At 42.7% G+C, this 25144-nt stretch overlaps 1 protein-coding gene across 1 annotated transcript; it reads left to right on the plus strand.

The window, feature by feature from the left end:
• The first annotated feature begins 556 nt into the window (after nt 1-556).
• PROK2 (prokineticin 2) lies at nt 557-19064 on the plus strand. Its single transcript, XM_016191547.2, has 3 exons — nt 557-951; nt 6324-6449; nt 18338-19064. Exons 1-3 carry the CDS (start codon nt 844-846, stop codon nt 18443-18445), a joined length of 342 nt encoding a protein of 113 aa, XP_016047033.1. The 5' UTR covers nt 557-843; the 3' UTR covers nt 18446-19064.
• Nucleotides 19065-25144: the final 6080 nt, after the last annotated feature.

Here is a 25144-nt window from a genome sequence, read left to right on the forward strand (position 1 = left end):
GCCCTCTCAGTGCTGTCAGGGATGTGGGATTGGGGTGGTGGGATGATTTTTGTTCTACTTTTGTTATCTTCCCCTCCTGTCGCCCAACTTTTCCAGTTTGTTTGTTTGGTGCCTGTCTTTTCTGTCCGGTTACTGGACCAAAAAAACAGACCCGAGGAGGTGGAAGTACCTGCCACACAGCGGGCGCTCCGTAAGGGGCTCAACAAACCCACAAATCCAGAAACTGGCCCCAATCCCCAGCCCCACCCCAAGTCCCGCTCCCCCACCCCTAAGTGTCCACCACGCTTGTCACATAGCAGACGCTCCTGGAACATATGCAGGACGACTGAGTTGGAAGTTTTCTGGCCCGAGCACGTGGGGTTTTGGAAGCCAGGGCAGCCCAGGAGCGCGTCCCAGCCCGGCAGCTAGGGCGAAAGGCGGCCATCCGCGCCCGGCGAGACGGGGGCTGACGGGGGCTGGCGGGGGCTGGCGGGGGCTGGCGGGGGCTGGCGGGGGCGCCCATGGGGAGGGACGGGGGGGCGTTGCCTGCGTGGCGCCCGAGGCAGACGGGGCCCGGGACCCGCACGTGCGCCTCCCGGCAGAGGCCGGCGCGGTGGGCGCGCCCGTGCGCGCGGGGGCGCAGGGGAGCGCGGGAGGGGGTGGGGAAGGGGGTTGTGCCCGAGCCTGGCCCCCGGCGCGTGCTGCGGGGCGGGTTGGCGGGCGCCGGCGTGAGTCACGGCCCCGCTCGCCTTTATAACGGCCGGCCGGGAGGCTCGCGGGAGTCGCCAGCCGCTCCAGCCTGCGCGCCCCCCACCCCGCCCCACACCCACCAGCCCGCAACCGCCGCCCAGTCCCGAGCGTACCATGGAGAGCCCGCGCTGCGCCCGGCTGCTGCTCCTGCTCCTGCTGCCGACGCCGCTGCTGCTGCTGCTGCTCACGCCCCCCGGCGGGAAGGCCGCCATCATCACCGGGGTAAGTCGCGGGCTTGGCGCACCTGCACCTGTCCGCCCCGGGGGCGCCCGCTGGGGGGCGGCTGGACAGCTGGGAGGGCGCGGGCACCTGCCCCGGCCACCACCCACACATACACACACACACACACACACACACACACACACACACACACACACACACGCATCTCCCCACATGCATACACACCAGGCGCGCTTGGACCCCGGGAGCCCCAGGCTGGAAGTGACCCAGGTGTCACCCCACCACCTTCTGCCGCCCGCCCTCCCGCGACCCCTCCTCGAGCAGTTGGCTCGGGCTGTCGGTTAGGCTGAAAGTATTCCCTGAGAGTCTCTCCAGGCACTTACTGTGTATCCTCCTTGAACCATTGAGATTTAAGGACCTCTCCGGAAAATGCGAAGGGCTAGGGCACTTCGCCAGTGGCCAGAGAGTCTTAATCCTCCTGGTTGGAGACTTGGCTCTCCGGTGCGCCCTCCGCCGAAACCCTTTGAAATAACCTGGGGCCCAGGAAGCCAGGAGAGCGCACAGAAAAGCCCCAGTGGGCGCTTCCTTCTGGGCTCCTGGGCATGCACCCCACCTGCTTCCCCAGCACACACACACACACACACACACACACACACACATACACACACACACACACAAACACACAAACACACACCCCTCCCCCTGCTGTGTCGTGAGGTTCTCCCTGCAAAAGTTTTGGGGTTTTCCCCCATTTCTAATTCTTTATGAAGCACCTCCAACGTCCCGGCATGATTATGGACAAGGTTGCCATGTAGATGTTGTTTCAATACAGAAAACAGGTCTTCGTCCTTTTCTGAGGGGGAGAAGGAGGAACTAGATCAATCCTCTTTTACTCTCAGTTCTCTTTGTGTGACTCTGAAGGATGAGATTATAGTATAGGAATTTAAAAAGTCTGGTCTATAGTTGACATCAGTAATGCAAAACCACCATTTCCTGATGGTTTAGCTGCTTTGCTTTTATTTTTTTCTTTTTAATGTGGATTTATGTTATACCTTGATTACTTCAGATATCAAAGTGCAAAATATAAGATTAAAATACAACATCCGTGTTTGAAAGGATGATACACTGACAATAAAATCATGTTTACATGTAAGGGAAAAGTCATTGTCTTAGAGAAAAAAAATGTAGCTCCACTGTTTTGTATGAATACATTTATAGCATATTGAAAACCCTGTACTACTAGCAGTGGTTGATTATTTTTAAAAAGATAATTATAAGCATTGTGACATTTATTTAAGTGGTTTAGAGATAGAAGTAGTATTTGAGCAGTTTTGTCTGTTGCCAGTGCCTGTAATTAAAAAAAAAAAGTTTTTACAGGTCTTTTCTAATACATGAGAATTGAAACATGGTTGGGTTTTTTTTCTTTTTTTTTTTTCCTCTCTTCTCCTGCTGGCTCATTCTAAATTTCTCCTAATCCTCTGAGTCCAAAGTTCCTTTGCAATATAAGTATCTTTTTGTTCCATTCACAGGACAACAACTATTTGAATAGATTGGCAATGTGTTGAGGATAAAAAAGCACTAGGAAATAGCTGCCTAATTAAAAATATATAAACCTATGCAACACTTTGTAAATATTTCTGAGAACTGAAGCTTTTTTGTTACAAAATGAAATCTTACCACTTTGGATGTTTATCTGTTAGAGAGGTTTAAACTGGGCTTATTGCATAGTTGTGTGTGCTGCTTTTATTGTTGTCCTTTTAACTTGTTATAAAAAGAGTATTTTAAGGAAATTCTCTAAAGCAACATGGTAATAAAGAAATGGACTCATATGTCTCCATGACAGGAACCATCTGGAATCAAGCAAAAAAGAAAATCAGTCACTTATTTAGATCTAGTGTCTTTCCTTAGACTGTAGACATCCAAGTGAATAACTGAGTTTTAAGAGATTTTAATTTTTCTTCTAAAAAGACTGGAGCTTCAGAACTTTGGGTCTTGAGCATCTTTTGAAAGGAACTGCTTTCTGAAATCCTCTACCTTGGTTATTTACTTTTGACGCTAATAGCTAATACATGTGATCATTTTAAATTTGGTTTATACGTTTTTAAGACTTCAGGCATACAGACAAATGGAAAATAAACCAGCTTAGGTGCCTTCTTTAAAAATGTCCAAATACTTATTTTATTAGACTGAGGGGGAAAAAATTCAGTGCCAAACATAAATCAACTCGAGCACAGTCACTTTTGATGAAAAGTAATGAGAGTGTATACATATAATTGAATTTTAAGAAGGCATGGCCACCCCTAAACTAAGCATTTTGCAGAAGTGTTTTAGTTGTTTCTAATATGTATACATTCACTGAAATGTGTGTCTAAATTGCAAACTTACTGCTTTCTTACTTATATAGTACAGGATGGTTTTGTGTGTGTGTGTGTGTTTTTTAACCTTATCACTGGAAAAACAGACTACTGCACTCAATTCAAACAAAGCATTCTAATTTTTCTGTTGTTGATTCTGGGAAAGAACAATAGTTGTTCAGATCTATTTTCATGCAAATAAATTTAAGCCTCATTATTTCTATGTAATAGAGTATGGAAACTGTTCTATAGTAGGTAATTTATTATATATCTTATAATTTTTATATTGGGATCATGGGCGTTGGGTAATCACTGCTGATAATTGCACCTGTCACTTGTGTTTCTTAATCTGATGGGCTTTATAAAATAATTTGGCTGGTTTTATAATGTAGGCATGAATATCCTAAGCCAATAGCTTCCTTTGTGCAGGTTACTCAGTCCCCACTCCCACTCCCAGAGAAAGAACAGCATTAGGCAAAAGTCTCAGTATGTCCATTCTAACTTGAGATTTCTTTCTTGAAAGAGGAAGTGATGAAAACCAAATCAGAAGGGTGAGAAACATTAAGTCTTATGAACCAAAATGCAAATATTCAAAAGAACAGACCAGCACTTCTGACATTTACATCAGTGCCTTTATGGGTCTGGGGAATTTGATGCCAGATTTAGAGACCATTTAAATCCCTTTTTTTAAATTGATCTCAACATATTCCGTAGTTCGTAGTCATAAAATTTGTGATTCCCTTTATGTAGTTCTTCATGGCCCTGCATGGCGTCAGACTAAATGCATTCTGTAAGTTCAAAGCCAATTCAAATTCAGCATAAAGGAGGCCTGGTTTTCTTTTTTTTTTTTTTAATATTTATTTATTTACTCCCTTTTGTTGCACTTGTTGTTTTGTTATAGTTATCATTGTTATTGTCGTTGGATAGGACAGAGAGAAATGGAGAGAGGAGGGGGAAGACGGGGGGGGGGGGGAGAGAAAGATAGACACCTGCAGACCTGCTTCACCGCCTGTGAAGCGACTCCCCTGCAGGTGGGGAGCCAGGGCTCGAACCGGGATCCTTACGCTTTGCACCACTTACGCTTAACCCGGTTTTGTCTTAAAAAAAAAAAGTCCTTGTGTTTAGAACCAAGAGATAAGTTAGAGCACCTACCTTATGTGTAAGGCCAGGGTTCCAGTCCCAGCTCCACCTGGGAGCATTATGGATGGCACCTGGGGAACTCCCAAGGACTGTGGAGTGGTGTTATGTTATCTCCCCTCTCTCAGTCTCCCCCTTTCTCTTCTCTCTTTCTAAAAGAAAGAAGGGAGAGAGGCAGGGGAATGAAATAAAAAGAAAGAAAAAGAAAAGTTGTGTGTGGGGGGGTGGGGAGTTGCACTGCAGTATTTTGCAAGTATGAGGCCCCTGTTGGGGTCAGGAAATAGCTTACATTATAGACCCACACTTACACATGAACACCTGGTTTTGAACCCTGGCACTACATGACAGTAACATGCACAGCACCAGGAGAAACTTCATAAATAGTGGAGCAATGCTTGGGTGTTAGCTACCCTCTTTCTACCTCTCTCTGTCTTTCTCTCCCTGTATCTCTCTCCCCTTCATTCTCTCTATCCAAAATTAAAAGGGGGAGGGAGCAACAAAACATCCACTAGGATCAACGGAATTGTGCAGATGTGGAGTCCCAGCACAATTTATTTTAATTTCTTTGTTTAATTACCAAAATACTGCTCAGCTCTAACTTATGGTGGTGCTGGGGATTGAAGCTCAGGCCTTTAGTGCCTCAGGCATGAAAGTCTCTTTGCAAAACTATTATTATATCGGTTATGCAAAGTACATCATTGTTTTTTTTAAATTTCTTGTGTTTAGTTAAGATTGTTCATAACAGGTGGACCATTATTTATTTATTTTTTTTACCAGAGCACTGCTCAGCTCTAGCTTATGGTGGTGCAGGGGATTGAACCTGGGACTTTGGAGCCTCAGGCATGAGAGTCTGTCTGCATAACCATTATGCTATCTACACCTGCCCAAAGAATTTTTTTTTTTTTTTACCAAAGCACTGTTCAGCTCTGGCTTATTTATGGCACTGTGGAGGATTGAACTTGGGACTTGAGAGCCTCAGGCATGAAAGTCTCTTTGCATAACCATTATGCTATACCCCACCTACAGGTGGACCATTATTTATTGCAATTTTCAAATATTTGGAAAAATGAAAACAGATTTTATTGTAAATATGTACAAATAAATAAAAGTTCTAGCATTTACTATGATTCTATCCTTACTACCCTGGGCAGATAACCTCACCAATGCTTCCTGGAACCTCACATCTCCAGTGCCCTGTCCAGCTAGGGAAAGGTAGAAACAGGCTGGGGTATGAACTAGCCAGCCAACATCCATGTCCAGTTGAGAAGCTATTATAGAAGCCAGAACTTCCACCGTCTGCACTCCATAAAGAATTTTGGTCCATACTCCCAAAGGGGGGGGGGGGGAGAAGTGTTAGGGGAAGATGACCAGAGGGCTCTGTACCCCCCTTCAACCAACACCCAAAGCCTTTGTCACCAGGAATCTTATTTTTATACCATCAATGAAAAAGAAGTGAATCTGGAAGACACCAGAGGAAGCTAGACACTAGACAACTGTTCCTCTTACTTGAGAGAGAAGAGGAAAAAAGATACCTGGAAGTAGTAATAGGAGTAGAGGTGACTTAGAAAGGAAATGAAGGAAGCACCATTGAAAAAATGGGGGGGGGTTATATATTTATATAAAATCAGCCCATATTGGTGACCTTGGGAGAACTTCTGCCCCTTCCAATGGAGGGATGGGACACGGAATTCTGGTGGTGGGGACTATATGAAATCATACCCCTATAATCTTACAATTGTGTAGATCAATATTAAGTCACTAATTTAAAAGTGTGAGAAAATTTTTAAAAATGCAAAATTCTAGCATTGGTATGCCTGTTAAGTTTATAGCTGTTGGATATTTAAGGAATACTTTTTACTAGTGGTTTTAAATTTACTTTGCCTCAACTTTTCCTCCTATCTATATTTGCTTGTTCCATTTCAGGTCTGTGGAACGGACAGAGAGTGTGCAAGCGGCACGTGCTGTGCTGTCAGTACCTGGATTAGGGGCTTGCGCGTGTGTACGCCCTTGGGCAGACTAGGAAGCAGATGCTCACCGTATTCACACAGAGTGAGTCATAAAGTGGAGTCTCTATCCTTATTCTCATGAACCTTTTCATAGCAATATTCTCTTAAAAAATTATTCAGGGGGCCGGGTGATGACACACCTGGTTGAGCACAAATGTTACCGTGCACAAAGATCCAGGTTCAAGTCCCCATTCCACACCTGCAGGAGGAAAAGCTTCACAAGTGGTTAAGCAGTTTTGCAGGTTCTCTCTGTGTATCTTCCTCTCTATCCAACCATCCCTATCGATTTCTGGCTATCTCTATCCATCAGGATATACATATTGGGTTGTCGGTAAATCATGACATGTTTTCTGTCTGTGCAAGAAATACATCACAGCTTTTCCAGCAACTATATATATATTTGAGAATATCTATTCTTGAATTTTAATTTGAAAGCCCCAAAGGATAACTCTATCCACAGACACTGTTGCTCACAATTCTAGAGGTTAATGATATTTAGTTTTCTTATTTGATGTGTGTGTGTGTATATATATATATATATATGTTTATTTATTACTTGATAGAGATAGAGAAATTAAGAGGAGAGGGGGAAATAAAGAGATAGAGACCTGTAGCCTTGCTTCACTACTTGTGAAGCTTTCCACCTGCAGGTGGGGACTAAGGGCTTGAACCCAGGTCCTTGCACACTGAGTTGTATGCATTAACCAGGTGCACCACCACCTGGAGTCCCTAGTTAGTTTTCTAATTTATTATCCTTTGGAATGGCCCTTTGGAAACTTGTTGGTAGTGAGGGACATGAGCATATGATGGCCTGAACTTAGGGTTTCTGAGGCTGTGTTGCAGACTCTTCTATCGGTAGATATGGACAGCTTCAGGTCACTTCAGAAAGGGCTAGGTGGATGACAACAGGGAGCAGAACAATGTGTAGTGCCTACAGAGTCCATACCCTTCCAATTCGAAAGTTTGGAAGCACACTGATCTCAGCAATTCCCCGGAGCCCAGGGATCTAGGTTTCAGTGCTTGCTCTGGCCTAGTGCCGCTGCCTCTTCCTGAAAAGCCCAGGGCCACACTGAGTACCCAGTCTTGGGTCTGGTGCTCGTTGGAAGCTAGTTCAGTGTTGAACACTCTTGTATGGTGTACAGACTTATTTTAAAATATACGTATGGGGTGGGAACTGGGTGGTGGCGCACCTGGCTTAGCACACCCATTACCATATACAGTGACCCAGGTTCGAGTCCTAACTTCCCATCTGAAGAAGGTGAGGAGTTCTTTCACAAGCAGTGAAGCAAGTATTGCAAGTGTTTCTTTGTCTCTCTCCCTCTCTCCCTCCCTTTTCTCTCTGAATCTGTCTATCTCCCATCAAAGAAAGAAAGGTGGGGTCAGGCGGTACCACAGCAGGTTAAGCACATGTCACAACACAAGGACCAGCTTAAGGATCCCGGTTTGAATCCCCGGCTTTCCACCTGTAAGGGGGTCGCTTCACAAGCAGTGAAGCAGGTCTGCAGGTGTCTGTATTTCTCTCCCCCCTCTATCTCGCTTCCTCTTTCAATTTCTCTGTCCTATCCAATAACAGAAACAGCAATAATAATAACAAGGGCAATAAACATGGGGAAAATGTGGCCTTCAGGATTTGTAGTGCAGGCACCAAGCCCCAGCAATAACCCAATAACCCTGGAGGCAAAAAAAAAAAAAAAGAGAGAAGAGAAGGAGGAAGGGAGAAAGGGAGAGAAAGAAATAAATGGTTGCCAGAAATAGAGGATTTGTTTTTCAGACACCAAGCCCCAGCAATAACCCTTGTGACAGATGATGATGATAATAATTTAAAAATTTAAATAAAACAAATAATAGATTAATAATAATAAATAGATGGTATGTTTTCAAAGCAAACTGAATTCTGCCTTCTGCTTTTTCTTTTTCTTTTCCACATGTGGACTAGCATTTAAACCTGTAAGAGAGCCAAAGACCTTTCCTACACTCCATGGTCACAGACAGCAGTGCCTAGGTTGACTCTCTTTTGCAGAGCCATTATATCATTGCCCCCACTCCAGACCATCTATGTTTCTTAGAGGGAACAGGATGAAATCAACTGGGTCTCTGGCTTGGTTGGGTTCAGTCCTCTGAGCTGTACTACAGACCCCAGTTATTTGGACTCATGCAAAGGCTGACTCTGGTCTTCCTGTGGTTTTCTGGAGAAATACTTCCTATTACGGTTAGATGTTCCTCCCATAGTTTTATAACTGGGGCCCGTGTTGTCATTGTTTGCTTACTTATTGGGGCTGGGTGCTAGTGCAGCCAGTAGAGCACACACAATACAGTGCACACGTGCAGGGACATGGGCCCAAGGCCCTCGTTCCCACCTACTGAGAGGAAGCCCCAGGAGCACTGGAACAGTGCTACAGGTGTCTCTCCCTCCCTTCCACCACCCCTGAAGAGAAAAGAGCGAAAAAAGAAGGGGGAAAAATGGCCACCAGGAGTAGTAAAGTCTTTGTGCGGGCACTGAGACTTAGTGATAACACTGGTGGATGCGGTGGTGCAGTTGGTAGAGTGTACCATTACCATGCTCAAGGACCCAGGTTCAAGTCCTAGCTTCCCACCTGCAGGGAGTACACGTCACAGATTGTGTGAAGTGTTGTTTCCGTTGTCTCTCTTTCTCTCTCCTTCCCTCCCTCTCAGTTTTCTCCCATCTTTACAAAAATACACACTTTTTTTTTTAAATAAGAAAAGAAAAGATGTGCTTTTGAGGAAGAGGAAAGAGAACCAGCACATATCACCCTGGCAGTTGTGGTTCTGGGGATTGAACTTGGGACCACATGCTTGTGATTCAGGTCTGGTGCTAAGGTCAGTTTTGAAAGTCAGCAAAATCATCCTCCCTGAAACCATGATGCAATTCAGCCCTTTTATTTTTTAATCAGTTTTAACAGTGTATAGCAGATTACAGTTTTCATAGTAAAATTAAATGATAAAAGAGTGAAGGATGGGGGCTGGGCAGTGGTGCACCTGGTTAGGAACACATAGTACTAATCTCAAGGATCCAGGTTCAAGTCCCTGCTCCCCACCTCCCCTGGGGAAGCTTCACAAGCAATGAAGAAGCAGGTCTGCAGGTGTCTCATCTTTCTCTCCCTCTCTCTCTCTCCCCCCCCCACCTCTCTCAATTTCTGTCTTAGCCAATAAAATAAAAAAAAAAAATGGCCGCCAGGAGCAGTGGATTCTTAGTGTAGCCCCAATGATAACCCTAGAGGCAAAAAAAAAAAGTAATGGAGGAAAATATGTTGTTTTTTTCATAAAATATAAATTTTCCTTCTAGTCAAATATCCAGCTTTAAAAATATTTTCAGAACTCAGTTTTACAACTTTTTTCTTTTTTCTTTTTTTTTTTTTTTTTTTTGGTGCCAGCACTAGGAATCCTTTGCTCCTGGAGGCCATTTTTTTCCCTTTTAATTGGATAGGACAGAAAATTGAGAGGGGAGAGGGAGTTTGGGAAGAACAGAGACAGAGAAACACCTGCAGACCTGCATTGCCACTGGGGAAGCATCCACCCTGCAGGTGGGAACAAGGGGCTCGAACTCAGGTCCTTGCACTTGGTAATAAATGCTCTTAACTGGATGCACCACTGCCCAGTCCCTCATTTTACAGCTTTTTTTTTTCTAATGAAGTGCCAGAGATGCTTGTGTGATACTGAGTGACCTCTTAACCCAATTTTTCATTCTTTGTTATTTGAGAGAAAGAAAAATGTTGGGAGACAAGGAGAGAAAAAGAGGGAAGAAAGGGAGATCCAGGGAGAGTAGAGATACCAAAGCACTGCTCCACCATTCACAGCAATCTCCCAGTGTTGTTTATGCTACTTCCATGTGGTGCTGGGGCTCTCAGAGCCTCACATTCCACATGAAGGTGTATGCTCTGCTGGATGGGGTATTTCTTTGGTTACAGCTAAATTTTTTCAATGACATATTTTTAGAGTAATTCCCAAAGTTGTTACTTTTTCCAAGTGAAATTAACTTGGAAAAAATACATATATATGGGGGTCGGGCGGTAGCGCAGTGGGTTAAGTGCACATGGCGCAAAGCGCAAGGACTGGTGTAAGGATCCCAGTTCGAGACCCCGGCTCCCCACCTGCAGGGGAGTCGCTTCACAGGCGGTGAAGCAGGTCTGCAGGTGTCTATCTTTCTCTCCCCATCTGTCTTCCCCTCCTGTCGCCATTTCTCTCTGTCCTATCCAAAAACAATGACATCAATAGCAATGATAATAATAACCACAACAATGGTTAAAAAAAAAAAAAACAGGGTAACAAAAGGGAAAAAATGACCTCCAGGAGCAGTGGATTTGTGGTACAGGCACTGAGCCCCAGCAATAACCCTGGAGGCAATATATATATATATATATATATATATATATATATATATATATATGTCTTTTTACAGAAGATCTATCAAGTATATTCTGTTCAAAGCAGCTCAAGAAACACTAGTTTTATAAACATAATCTTAGTGAGTGTTATGTACAGTATTCTACTCTGCTCCGAAGTTTAATGACTCTTTAGTAAATGGTAAAAAATAAATAAATTAAAAGTAGATACTGTATAGACAATGTGATATACTATTATTTAAAATCATTATTTAAGGACCAAGTGGATTAACCAATTGTTGTCACAAGGACTGGTGATTTTTTTTTTTTTAAACAGATGACTGAACAAGTAAGGTAATTTAAATTTCCATTCTTGGTTGTCTTAGTTGTGAGCCACAAAAGTTTATTTTGATAAAGTCTACTATAATAAGTGGTATTGTGAAGTTCTTAAATAAAAATTGATAACCACTGAGTTTAATTTACTACTTGATGTCAGTTGCATCACTCAACTTGCAGAGTTGATAACTTTACATTTGATAGTTCGAAATAGGAGATAATAAAAGTTCACCAAAGGTGTGAGGATGCATGTCTTCTTCCTCCCATTTTTCTGCTCCTCCAACAGTAAAATACAGTAGTTTGTACAGGTGTAACATTTCTGTTTCCCACATAACACTCTAATCCCCCTCTAGTTCCTCCTCTGCCATCATGTTCAGGACTTGGACCCTCCCTCCCGCCAGGCATGTCTTCTAAATGCATTCTTAGGCAGTAATTGTTTTATTCATTTATAACAATTCAATGTCAGCAGTTAAAAATGATTTACTGAGTCATATGCCTATATGGAATACTTTGCTGTTCTATAAAAAGCCAATATTTTAGTTTGTGTTAATACCTGTACTTTTCAGACTTAGAAAAACAATTAACCATTTCTGTACCGGTCTGATTACTGATCGCCTTGGAAATTTACATAATTGATAGCTTAATTCTTACTGCTTAATGATTTTATGGATTAATTTAAGCAGTTGTGCTCCCCCTAAAATATTAATCTTGTTTCTTAGTATGTCCCAGGTTTTTTTTTATTTTTCACCTCCAGGGTTATTGCTAAGGCTTGGTGCCTGCACTATGAATCCACTGCTTCTGGAGGCTGTTTTTTTCCCTTTTGTTCCCTCATTGTTGTGGTTATTATTGTTATTGTTGTTGCTGTCATTATTGTTGGTTAGGACAGAGAGATGAAGAGAGGAAGACAGAAGGAGAGAAAAACAGACACCTCCAGCGCTTGCTTCACCATTTGTGAAGCTTCCCCTGCAGGTGGGGACCAGGGGCTTGAACCTGCATCCTTGTGTACTATAGTGCGAGCACTTAACCAGGTGTGCCACCACCTGGGCCCTATTTACTTATTTTTATGGGAGAGAGGAAGAAAGCAGAGCACCAACTGGCTTGAGTATGTGGCAGTGCCAAGAGCTAGCCCCCTGGGCTCCCAGGCATGCATGAAAAGTTAAGCCCTGTGCTCAAAGACTGGGCTATCTCCCTGACCATTTGCTCCACTTTCTGCATTACCATTTTATTAGCACCAGCTCTCTTTTCTGTTTTAGTCACATTTTATTGTTAGGATAATTATTTACAGTTGTTATCGTACTTCAGCTGCACTTAAAACTTAACTAATACTTTTTTTCTCAAATTTATTATTTTTTTTCAAATTAAAGCTTAAGTTTTATTAGGACAAAAAAGTGGAAGAATTTGAAAAGTATTTGTCATTTCTTTTGTTTAAAAAAATCAACCTATGATTAGATATAAGCAATGATAATTTCAGAACAGTGTGTACGTTTTTTTTAACACTAATTAAACAATATCCACTATACCCATGGGTTTCCTAAAAGCTGGCGGGTGGGCAAACAATGTGCTGATATCCTCATCTTTTCTCTGACAGATGCTTAGAGCCACTTGTTCTACCCTTGTTTGTTCAGGGCAACATCATAGTCATGGGCACAGACTCAAAACTAATTGAGACTCACAAGACATACATTTGTTTTAGACTAACCCAGGGTCTCTTAGCCTAGGGACTAGTGACATTTAGGACCCACGTAACTTTGTTGTGGGGGGATGTGCTGAGTAGCAGCATCCTTAGCTCTAGCCCACCAGATGCTAGCAGTACCCCTTCTCCTGTTGTGGTGGCTAAGCATATCTCCAGACATTGGCAGATGTCCCTGGATGGACCCCCGATCAAAGCCACTGGTCCAGTACTGCATTTGTGCAGCTTGGCAGGACACAGCATCAGAGGTGCAGCATCGTTGTTGCCTTAGAAATGCACCAGCTATGGGGTGCTTATGATTGTCACAGAAGAACCAAGGGTGTGTGTGTGTGTGTGTGTGTGTGTGTGTGTGTGTGTGTGTGTCGGCAGCAAGGGGAAGGGGTGTCCTTTTGACCCACAGAATCTTATTAGATGATTCCCCCCACATACCCTAAATATCAGAATCTTCCCCCCCCCCCCAACCCAAGTGTGGTTCTACACAGCAATGAGACCAACTCAATGAGTCCCTACTTACTTTTTTTTTGCCTCCAGGGTTATCTGGGTGCTTGGTACCTGCACTATGAATCCACTGCTCCCTGTGACTATTTTTCTTTTTTTTACTGGATAAGACAGAAATTGAGAGAGGAGGGGGAAGAATATAAAGGGAGAGAGACACCTGCAGATCTGCTTCACCACTTGTGAGACAACCTCCCCCGTCCCCAAAAGGTGGGGAGCCAGGGGCTCAAACCGGGATCCTTGCACAGGTCCTTGTGCTTCATAGTGTGTGCACTTCACCTGGTGTGTCACTGCCCAGCCCCCCTTACTCTTTTTTATTTATTTTTATTTTTTTAATATTTATTTATTTATTCCCTTTTGTTGCCCTTGTTGTTTTATTGTTGTAGTTACTATGGTGGTTGTTATTGCTGTCATTGTTTTTTTTTTTCCCTCCTCCAGGGTTATTGCTGGACTCGGTGCCTGCACCATGAATTCACCGCTCCTGGAGGCCATTTTTTTATCCCCCTTTTGTTGTCCTTGTTGTAGCTTCGTTGTGGTTATTATTATTGCCCTTGTTGACGCAATTCGTTGTTGGATAGGACAGAGAGAAATGGAGAGAGGAGGGGAAGACAGAGAAGGGGAAAGATAGACACCTGCAGACCTGCTTCACCGCCTGTGAAGCGACTCCCCTGCAGGTGGGGAGCCGGGGGCTCGAACCGGGATCCTTATGCCGGTCCCTGCGCTTTGCGCCACATGCGCTTAACCCACTGCGCCACCGCCCGACCCCCCCATTGCTGTCATTGTTGTTGGATAGGACAGAGAGAAATGGAGAGAGGAGGGGAAGACAGAGAGGGGGAAAGAAAGACACCTGCAGACCTGCTTCACCGCTTGTGAAGGGAGTCCCCTGCAGGTGGGGAGCCGGGATCCTTGCGCCGGTCCTTGCTCTTTGTGCCACCTGCGCTTAACCCGCTGCGCTACTGCCCGACTCCCACTTTTTAATTTTTTTCCTTTATTTAAGATAGAAATTGAGAGGGGAGGGGGATATAGAGGAGAAAGAGAGACACCTACCTGTAAAACTGTCCCACTTCTCATGAAGCTCACCCCCTAACCCCTCACAGGTGGGGACTAGGGGCGTGAAGTTAGATCCTTCCTTGTGCATGGTAACATGTGTGTTCAAGCAGGTGTGCCCTCGCCCAGCCCCCTTACTTTCACTTTTTCCAAGTACTCTGTGCAGGAGGAGCTCCAGGTCAGTGTTAGGGTGGCCTCCACCAGTCAAGCTCAGGCCCCATGTTAACCCTCTAGCCACAAGAAAATTAAATAACTGGATTGCTTAGTTATGTATGAGCATACGTATATTCGAACTTTTTGAAGAGGGTTGAGGGGATAGCATAGTGATTAGAGGAAAAAAAAACTTTTATGTCTGAAGCTCTGAAGTCTCAGGTTTAATCCCAGGCAGAATTGAGCAGTGCTCTGGTAAAAAAAAAAAAAAAAGAAAGAAAGAGAAAAAGAAAGAAAAGAGAGAAAAAGAAAAGAGAGAAAAAGAGAAGAGAAAAAAGGAAAAGAAATAGAAGGAATAAGCATTACTAAATTAAGATATAATGGCAAGCTCCATAATTATTAAAACCAGAAACTAGGAGTGTGGGACTTCAAGTTTTCACTTTCTGCATTGTACTACAGTTTTAGTTTTGAACTATGCACTTTATTGAGAACAGTTGTAACAAAGTGGTTTTTGTTACAAATACTATAATGATACCAGTGCATCTTATGACACATGACTAGGATTTTCGTTATGTACCCCATTTATATTTCCTGCCTTAACATAATTGACTCTGTTCTGAGAGAAATCACAAACAATACTGTTGTTTCATATCAATGCTATTTTTCTCTGTAAAATTACTGCCAATGAGTAAGAACCAGGCTTTCCTAAAAGTGTTGGCTGTTCTGCCTTGGCAATTTGTTGTTTGAAATGGTAGGCTGTTAGAACCTTTGGACTGAATGTACTGTTGATTCTAAAATAAAGTATCATCTGAACTGGGTAGTGAGCTCCTTGAATGTATTTGTACATCTGAAGAGCCCCCACTACAAATGCTTTCTCATGCATCTGTGACTATTAGATCTCTAGTAGGATTGTTGTGCCATTCTAGTGGACTCAGACACAAATGGGCCAATCAAGAAACTGACAAGTGTCTGCTAGACAGATGATATCAGAACTTGGATCTCCATCAGTAGGAGCTCACAGGTGGAATGGGGGAGCTGTCAAGGGAGTGAGTGGGGAAGAAACACTGGACTAAAGGAGAGCACAGCCAGCTACCAAGGGAGTCACAGGACAGTCTCACTATTAAATTCGGATCAGCTGGGGCAAATCTAGGTTGAGGGGCAAGGCAGCTAGCTTGGTGTCCGCCATTGGAAAAATGCTAGTACTGGATTGGCAAGATCGCTCACTTGGGAAGGTGCCTGCTTTGCCATACACATGACTCAGATTCAAGTCCAGTCCTTAAAATGTGGAGGAAGCTTCAGTGCTGTGGGGCCTTTCTCCCTCCCTCTCTCTCAAAACTTTTTAAAAGATTCTATTTATGGAGGTCGAGCAGTAGTGCAGAGGGTTAAGCACACATGGCGTGAAGCACAAGGACCAGCGTAAGGATCCTGGTTCAAGTCCCCAGCTCCCACCTGCAGGGGGATCACCTCACAGGTGGTGAAGCAGGTCTGCAGGTGTCTATCCTTCTCTCCCCCTCTGTCTCCCCATGTCTCTTGACTTCTCTTTGTCCTATCCAACAACAATGACATCAATTAACAACAACAATAATAACTACAACAGTAAAACAAAAAGGACAACAAAAGGGAAAATAAATAAGTAAATATTTTAAAAATATATATTTTATTTATTCATTAATGAGAAAGAACCAGACATCATTCTGGTACATGTGCTGCCAGAAACTGAACTCGCGGATCTCATACTTAAGAATCCACTGCACCAACCTCCCAGACCTGAACATCTCTCTCCATCTCTCTCCATCTCTCTCTCTCAAAAAAAAAAAAAAATTGGTCCAGAGTGGTAAAGCTCAGGAACAATGACAAAAAATGAAAGGAGGAAAGAAGAATAATTCCAAAATGTCTTTGAATAGTCCACATGTCCTTGTGAACTTTGGAGGGGCCCTACAGCAAGGGCCTTGGACTTATTTAAATTCACAGCAACTTGATTGCTGAGTCTTATGGTGTGAATGATATAGGATTGGGGTGAGGGGCTACCCCAGGACTTGAGAAAGGGTCCCTCCTTCACCTTCTGGGGTTTACAGCCCATGGTGTGGGGTTAGGACAGAGAGAAGGCATTTGACAAATATATTTTTTTGAGTACTCTTTGTATACCAGGACAAATACTCTGTAACACCTAAATAAAACAGAACAGTCCCTTTCTTCAGAGAGCCTGGAGCCAGGCCATGGTGACATCTGAGAAGAGAGCAAAAGTTAGGAGAAAACAGGACTGGGTTTGACTATGACATTTCCCCTTTCTAGCTGGGTGACCTCAGCCTCCATATTACCTCATCTCCAGAGGAAACCATACAGCTTGTGTCAAAAACCGAGGTGACACTCTGGCTCTTGATTTTAGGGTGGCATTCACAGAGGAAGACTAGAGGCCCTGTCTTCTCCCTGCTGCTTTCAAGGTGCTCAGTACCCAGATAGCATACCAAAGAATGGCCACACTGCCACCATGCTCAGAGCCCACCCTGAGTCCACTTATTGGCAGCTGAAACTATTGGTGGTTATCTATTTTTCATCAGATTTTTAAAAATATTATTTACTGAGAAAGAACCACATCACTTGACATATGTGCTACGGGGGGGGGGGGGGCTGTCAAACTCAGGACCTCAAGTTTGAAACTTGATAAGTTGATGCTCTTTTTTTTTTTTTTTTTTTGCCTCCAGGGTTATCACTGGGGCTCAGTGCCTGCACTATGAATCCAGTGCTCCCGGAGGCCACTTTCCCATTTTAATTGCCCTTGTTATTGTTACTGGTTTTATTGCTGTTGTTGTTGGATAGGACAGAGAGAGAGGAAGAGAAAGACACCTGCAGACCTGCTTCACGGCTTTGTGAAGCGACCCCCCCTGCAGGTAGGGAGCTGGGGACTCGAACTGGGATCCTTAGATATCCTCCAGATATCTTGCAAAGCAAGAAGATTCTTAAAAGTGTACTCTCAGTTCTGGGGGTAGGATTTGTGGAAACGTACCCCCTCTTATCCTACAGTCTTATCAATATTTCTATTTTATAAATAATTTTTTTTTAAAAAAAGAAGTGCACTCTCCCTAGGGTAGGGAGAAGGACTTTTGCTTTTTTGTCTCCTGAAAGCATTTGTACTGGAAGTCCACTCCACTTGCCCCTGCACAGAGAAGCACAACAGTTGTTGATCAACTCTCCTCAGTCCTGCATCGTGGTGGCATGGACAGGCAGCTGGGAAAGGAGCCAGCCTTTGAGCTGCTGCCTCCTCATACGCCAGGGTTTAGACTGTTCCCATCTCTGCAAACTGAGCTTACCACCTCCTCTAAATATATGGCTTTCTTCCTGCTCCCGACTCCACCCCTCCTCTTTGAATTTCATTAATTTCTGATATCTATGTGCAAATGTGACCTTACGTATTGGTCAGTGTGTGTGTGTGTGTGTGTGTGTGTGTGTGTGTGTGTGTGTGTGTGTGGTGCGCGCATGTATACATTTGTTTATTATGTAGGTGTGGCTGACCTTCCCTTAGGGACATCAGAGGTAGAACATGACAAAAAGAGAGTGAAAGACAGTATAGATTTGTGGTTGAAAACCTGGCCTCTGTGGTCCAACTGCCAGCCAAGTTTCAAGTTGTAGATAGGCACCTTGGGAAAGTTACTAACTGCTCTGTGCTATATAGTCTGTCATCTGTACAATGGGTATAATCGAATGGCTTCTTCACAAGGTGGTTGTAAGCATGAAAAAAGTCACATGGTGAATAATTAAAACTTAATGAGTAACAGTGAATAAATATGAGCTGTTCTCATTTGAAGACATTTTTAATAAATAGTTTGTTTTTGTAGATGGTACCTCTTCTGACTTGGTTTTTCCTTTTTATTTTAGGTTCCGTATAAGGGATTTCGACTGCGATCCATATGTCCGTGTATGCCTTCTTTATCCTGTATACAAACTTCGGCATCAAAAATATATACTTGTTTATTCCCATCCTAATTATTTTAGAGTAGTCACATGACCTCTTACAAATCAGATTATTTGTGACTGCCGTAATCAGAGCACCTTTAGAGCGTATGGTTCCCAAACCAGAGGGACTATGTATCATATGCTGTTACATAAGTGCCATTCCTTCCCTGCCCTCACTTTTTTTTTTGTAATAACCTGTCCTCAGAAATTCTGATTTGACATATCTGAAGTGAGGGCTAAGTGTTGGTACTTTGTAAATTTTTTCACTGCTTGGGTTTCACTGTTAACGGATCAAATTTTCCTGAAGAGAGAGGAAGCAACATCACAGGACCAAAGTTCCCCCCAGGGTTGTACTCTCCCATGGTGTACTGGGGGCTTGAACCTGGGTCTTGCACATGGCACAGTAGACTTCATCCCAGGTGAGCTAGCTCACTGGCTCCGTGTTGGGACTTTTTTTTTTTTTAATTCTTCCCAACTCTAGGGTACTCCCAATGATTGAGAACCTCAGAAAAAAAAAGAGTAAGAATAAGAAATATACTTCTTCTGTAAGACTGCTTCCCTGGGTTTTGATTCTGTGAGAACTTTCTGATTAAATTATATGTCAAAAGTAAAGCAAAGTATCTTGGTCTTTCCTTACCACCTTCAAACATTTCGAGGATCTCTCAGCATAAGTGAATCTTTTTCCTTTCTCCCACTGTCACTTCCATCAGAAAGTTGAGGAATGGGCTGTTGGAGAATTTTAGTGGCAGTTATAGGACTCGCCTGAAGAGCCTACTCAAAGTTACATCGAATCAGATTAGAGAAGTATGCCTAGAATGCATCTCAGCATCAACCTTTCTTCTGCTGGCCCTACCACAGGGCATATGGCCCTAACTAGCCCCCTTGGTTTCCTGACCACCTCCTCTAAGTGCGCCTTTCTGGGTGACTTAAGTTTCCCCAGTTCTGCTTTCCTAAACTTTTTGTTCTCTTTACTGGGTCCACAGACTACCAAAATGCTCGTTAGCAAGTTCAATACCACAGCAAATCATAACAATAATCCTTAAACTAGCAAACAGTTCAATAAAATGTCACAAAAGATTGAAAGGAAGCATTTCAATGAAAGGTATAGTAACATCACAAAAGGTATAATAACATCACAAAAGACTGAAAGCATTTCAAGAGTTCCAATGCAAACACGACTTCTGGTGATGAGATGTATACAGAAGCTAACCTTGACCCTGCATGTCTGTGTTGCATGTCCACATGGGGCTGTCCTGTTCTTGAGGGCTGCAATGCCCACTCATACAATTGTGCCGACAGAGAAACCCCTCTGCATGGGGGCAACTGCAGAGTCTCTAGGCACCTCTCACTTGTGTCCAGGATTTCTTAACTTTCACACGGATACCTTTTTGGGGCAGATAATTTTTCTTTTAAGATTATCTTATGCCTTATTGATTTTTTAAATTTTTTTTTTTTTTTTTGCTTCCAGGATTATCGCTGGGGCTCAGTGCCTGCACTACAAATCGAGTGCTCCTAGCAGCCATCTTTTTCATTTTATTATTGTTATTATTATTATTGGATAGGACAAAGAAATTGAGAGAAGGGAGGCTAAAGAGGGGGAGAGAAAGACACTTGGCAGATCTGCTTCACTGTTTGTGAAGCAACCTCCCTGCAGGTGGGGAGCCAGGGGCTTGAACCAGGGTCCAAGCACTTTGTACTATGTGCACTTAACCCGGTGCGCCACCACCCAACCCCCCTTATGGAATGTTTAACAGCACCCCTGCCCCCCTACCACTGGATGTCAGCATATCTCCTGAGTTGTGATGGCAAAAACTCTACCTAGACATCAAACATTTGTCGTGTGTGTGGGGCGGGGAGCAAATTATCCTCCCCGCCATCTTGTCCCACCCTCCCTGGGAGAAGCATTCGTTTAGTCTGAAGATATTTTATGTCTGCTTAAAATTAGTGATTAATTTTTGTGTCGATAGTCATCAAAATTTGGAAAGGTAGTATTTCAAAAAGTTAAAAATTTCAAATGAGGCTTTACAAAATCATCTTAAAAATGAAAAAGATTTTGCCTTTAGCAGAAAGGCAAACATTTGATGAACTTTATAGAGTCAAAGATGTATTAGTCAAGTATATAGTGTACTGTGTTTTTTCAGGGTTATTGCTGGGGCTTGGTACCAGCACTACAAATCCACTGTTCCTGGCTCCCGGTGGCCATTTTTTCCCTTGTTTGTTTGTTTGTTTTTATTTGACAGTACAGAGAAATTGAGATGGGAGGGGAGACAGTGAGAGAAAGACAGACACCTCCAGACCTGCTTCACCATTTGTGAAGTGGACCCCCTGTAGATGGGAAGGGGGAAGGTTCAAACTCAGACCCTTTGCTTGGTCCTATGTGCGCTTAACCTGGTGCGCCCCCTAGTGTACTGTGTTTCAGGAAGAAATACAGTAAATCATTCCTTAAATCTGAAGGAAAAGGAGCACAAATAAAATATAGATGAATGATTTCACATCTCTAGTATGTACCTTTGAGCAAAGTTTCACAACTTAAACCCAACTTTTCACCATCTTGATTAAAATGTGACACAATTTCAAAAAATGTTTTGTTGCAGGCACTAAAAAACTTGAAGAAAACTATGTCTCACTAAGCTAGATTTGAGTAACCACTGAAAATCCTCACAAATTGAGTTTACTCAGCATCTCTGGGGACAGACCTGTCTCCTCTAAACAAGACTGAGACTGTCAACAACAACAAAGCCTTTTTAAAAAAAAAATAGAGAAATTTCAAATATAAGCAAGTTTCACATATCCTTTCAGCAGTTGCCATCTCAATAACCCCCCTGATTCTAGATCTGCCTGCTACCCCCCAGCCCCAGCCCCAAATCTCCTGCATGGTCTTGTAAGTTAATTTGGTCCCTTCTTGACAGGGTCCACTAGTCACTCTCTCATGTAGGAAATTGAACCATGGGGCTTGTATGTTAGCAGAAACATCAGCCCTCCCCCCCCCCCCACCCCTGCTCGTCTTTTTCCTTTTCCTAATTGCGGTTTTCTGTTGAGATGTTCCCAAAGTCCTTCACTGATTCATCTAAATGTTTAGTAGGTCCAAATATTTACTCTTGAGATTGGCCTCAAAAATCTCAAGTTGGAATTGGAAATGGAAGAGCAAAATACATCAGATCCAAGATATACTTTTATGAATGACTAATTGCCTCCCAAATAATAAAATTTTGAATGGAAATACTTTTTGTGGTCTGGGAGGAGGCATAGTGGATAAAGGGTTGAATTCTCAAGCATGAGGTCCTGAGTTCCATCCCCAGCAGCACATGTACCACAATGATGTTTGGTCCTTTCTCTCTCCTCCTATCCCTCTCATAAATATTTACGTTTCAAAATAAGAGAAGAACATTGCTTAGCAAGGGTGTTGTGGTTGGTTTCTGGCAGAGATGAATGCTGTATGCAATTGGTAACCTTTTTGACGGCAAATACTAGAATCCTCTATTAATTTTCCTGGGTTCAGTTGAGGAGGAAATCCTTAAAAATACATAGAAAGTAGGGGGCCAGGCGCTAGTGCAGCAGGTTAAGCGCACATGGCAGGAAGCGCAAGAACTGGTGGAAGGATCCTGGTTCAAGCCCTTCCTTTCTGAATTTCTCTGTCCTATCCAACAACAACAGCAATAACAATAACAATAGCAACAACAACAGTAATAAGGGCAACAAAAGAAAAAATATCCTCCAGGAGCAGTGGATTCCTAGTGAGGGCACTGAGCCCCAACAGTAACCCTGGAGACCAAAAAAAAAAAAAAAAACAGCTAGTAGACTCCAATTGTCTTGAAATCATTTATTTTCATAATCTTAGCTCTTTCCTTTTTTCCTTACCCCTCAAGCAGTCTTAAGTGGGCACATGACCACCCTTCTAGATATTGAGAGATTGCATTTACCTTGTCCTTCACTAGGTGTGGCCATGTAACTAAGTTCTTTTTTTTTTTAATGTTTTCTTGCAAATATATTATTATTGGATAGAGATAGAGAAATTGGGAGGGGAGGGAGAGTTAGAGAGGGAGGGAAAGGAAGAGACACTTGAAGTCCTGCTCCACCACTTGTGAAGCTTTCCCCCTGCAGGTGGGGGACCAGGGGCTTGAACTTGTGTCCTTGTGAACTGTAATGTGTGTGCTTAACCAGGTGCACCACCACCTAGCCCCCACTAAATTCTTAGCAATGGATGTAAATGAAAAGAATCTACTTCACTTAGGGAAAAAAAGTGTACTCCACTTGGTCTCTCATGATCAACACATTTGGCTACTTTGAACCTTGAGAATAGAGGCACCTAGCAAAGATGGTTCCTGACTGACCTCGCCAAGAAGCCCCCCTCAAGCACTAGAAGAAAAATTAAAACACCCTTACTGGGGGGGGGGGGGGCTGAAAAGCACCTTTATTATAACCAACTTAAATGAAATTATTCCTTTCAACATTGCACTATTTGTTATTCTTTATACTAAATTATTTTATTGGTAGAACACTTTTAACGTTCTTATTTAGCAATTACCGAGCAGAGATGGGACCAGGGACCAATGCTATCACGCCCACGCCCCCCACCCCCCCACCCCGCCATCTATCACACACACATCCTAAAATTGGTTTGCTTGTTGGGACTGATGGTAGTACACAAACCAAAGATAAGATTACATCTTGTGCAAGTCACTCCCACTGGCTGTATCAAGATATTTTGATTGCTCCTAGATTTATTTTATTTTATTATTGATTTAATAATGATTGACAAGACTGTAGGATAAGAGGGGTGTACAATTCCACACAGTTTCCACCACCAGAACTCCATATCCCATCCCCTCCATTGAAACCTTTTCTATTAAAGACTAGAAAAATCCCTCTGGGAACATGGCCCCAAGATCATTATGGGGTACAGAAGGTGCATGGTCTGGCTTCTGTAATTGCTTCCTCACAGCACATAGACATAACAGGTTGATGTATACCCCCCAGCCTATCTCTCTCTTTCTCTAGTGCGGTAGGGATCTGGAGAGGTGGGGTGCCAGGACACATAGGTGAGGTCATCTGCCCTGAGAAATCAGGTTGGTGTCATGGTAGCATCTGCAATGTAGTGGCTGAAAAAGCATTAAGACATAAAGCAGAATAAATAGTTTAATCAGGAACCTAAAGGCAAAAATATTGTAGATGAGATTTGGGATCTCCATTTTGGAAAAAGCTAGTAGGTCTATTTTAGGCATATTAGAACTCCTAGCTTTAAACGCGGGCAGAAGGCAGAGCTGGAAGAGACCTACCCTCAGAAACCTACTATCCCACTTGTGGAACAGAAAGGAAAGGAGAATGGTAGATGCTAGTTTATCATTGTTAATGTTCATTCAAAATAGTTTCCCTATTTATCACAGCCCTGTAATAATAATGCAATAGCCAAACAGAAGAACAGTCTTCAAATAAGAAATAGACTTCTACTTGGGTCATTCAGTCTTGAGAAGAGTGAATATTGCCAACATAAAGAAAAGATGAAAATCATTTCCTACTGTCATTGTTCCAAATTCAAAGACACCATCTACCCATGGATGAAGAAAATCTGGAGAAAGGGCAAATCACTGCCGTTTGTTACGATCATACATTTTCTTGTGATATTTGAGTTTTAGTCTTGACAGGAGGTGTTAGGAAGAAAAGAAAACTTTTAAGAGATAAACTTTTCAGTGAACATGACTATTTTTCTAACAAGCAAAAAGAAAGTAATATGCATTAGTAAAAGATTAATCACATCTTTATATAAATGTGTCCCTTCCAATAGTAACAGGTCATTAAATATATATCTAGTGGTGCTTAATTCTAGTATCTTTATAAAACTTATAAGGTAACTTCCAAATTAAAAAATCTAGATGTATAAATACATCTTTTGTCAGACCACATGTCATCATACTTACAAAGGATTAAAACACAATTATGCAAATCCAGATCTAGAAATAGCTCTGGATATCCCATAATTCCTCAATACAGATAGGCGAATTAAGTTGATCTTGACTGAGGGTTAAAGGAATTATACACTTGCTGTTAGACTCCATCACTCTTCAGAATAAATGCCTGCAGGAGGGCTAACTATTTTCTATCTGCCTCTTCTATCAAGCACATTCCCTTACAAATTGATCAGACACTAAGGAAATCTCCTATTTCATTTTTAAGTTATGTGATCTTTAGAAATTGTGTCAATAAGAGCGTATTATGTCAGCATTGACATTTTCATGATTTTTCAAAGCCTTGCGAAATTGCAGAACATCTGTATCTTGAAGAAAACGGGACCAGTTATTGCATTCTCCAGACTCCAGCACAGGTCTAACCAAAAAACAATGTGTGCTTCTCAAATATCATATCCTGGCTAAAAATAAGATTTCCATCCTAGAAAGCTATGCAGACCGGTATAATTCAAGCACTGTAAATGTACTTGGAAATTTTTAAAGCATACACTCTTCCAAGAGTTTTCATATTCTTCACCTAAATCTGACTGGCCACTTGAAATCTGATTTATAAATTACTAAATTATCCCTCCTAGAATCCAAGGTAGTAATAGCTTTAAATTTGCCTGTCTCCTTACTGCTACCAAGAAAAAAAAAAGAGAGAGAAAGAGAGAGAGAATTGCATTGAAGTGTTGACATTGCAACTTAAAACATTTGTGCATGTGTAATTTGAAGTGACATCAAGACTTCAAGCTTTCAGATACAAATTTCAAGCTGCTTATTTCAT

This window comes from Erinaceus europaeus, chromosome 12, assembly GCF_950295315.1.
Source record: "Erinaceus europaeus chromosome 12, mEriEur2.1, whole genome shotgun sequence".
Classification (NCBI taxonomy): Eukaryota; Metazoa; Chordata; class Mammalia; order Eulipotyphla; family Erinaceidae; genus Erinaceus; species Erinaceus europaeus.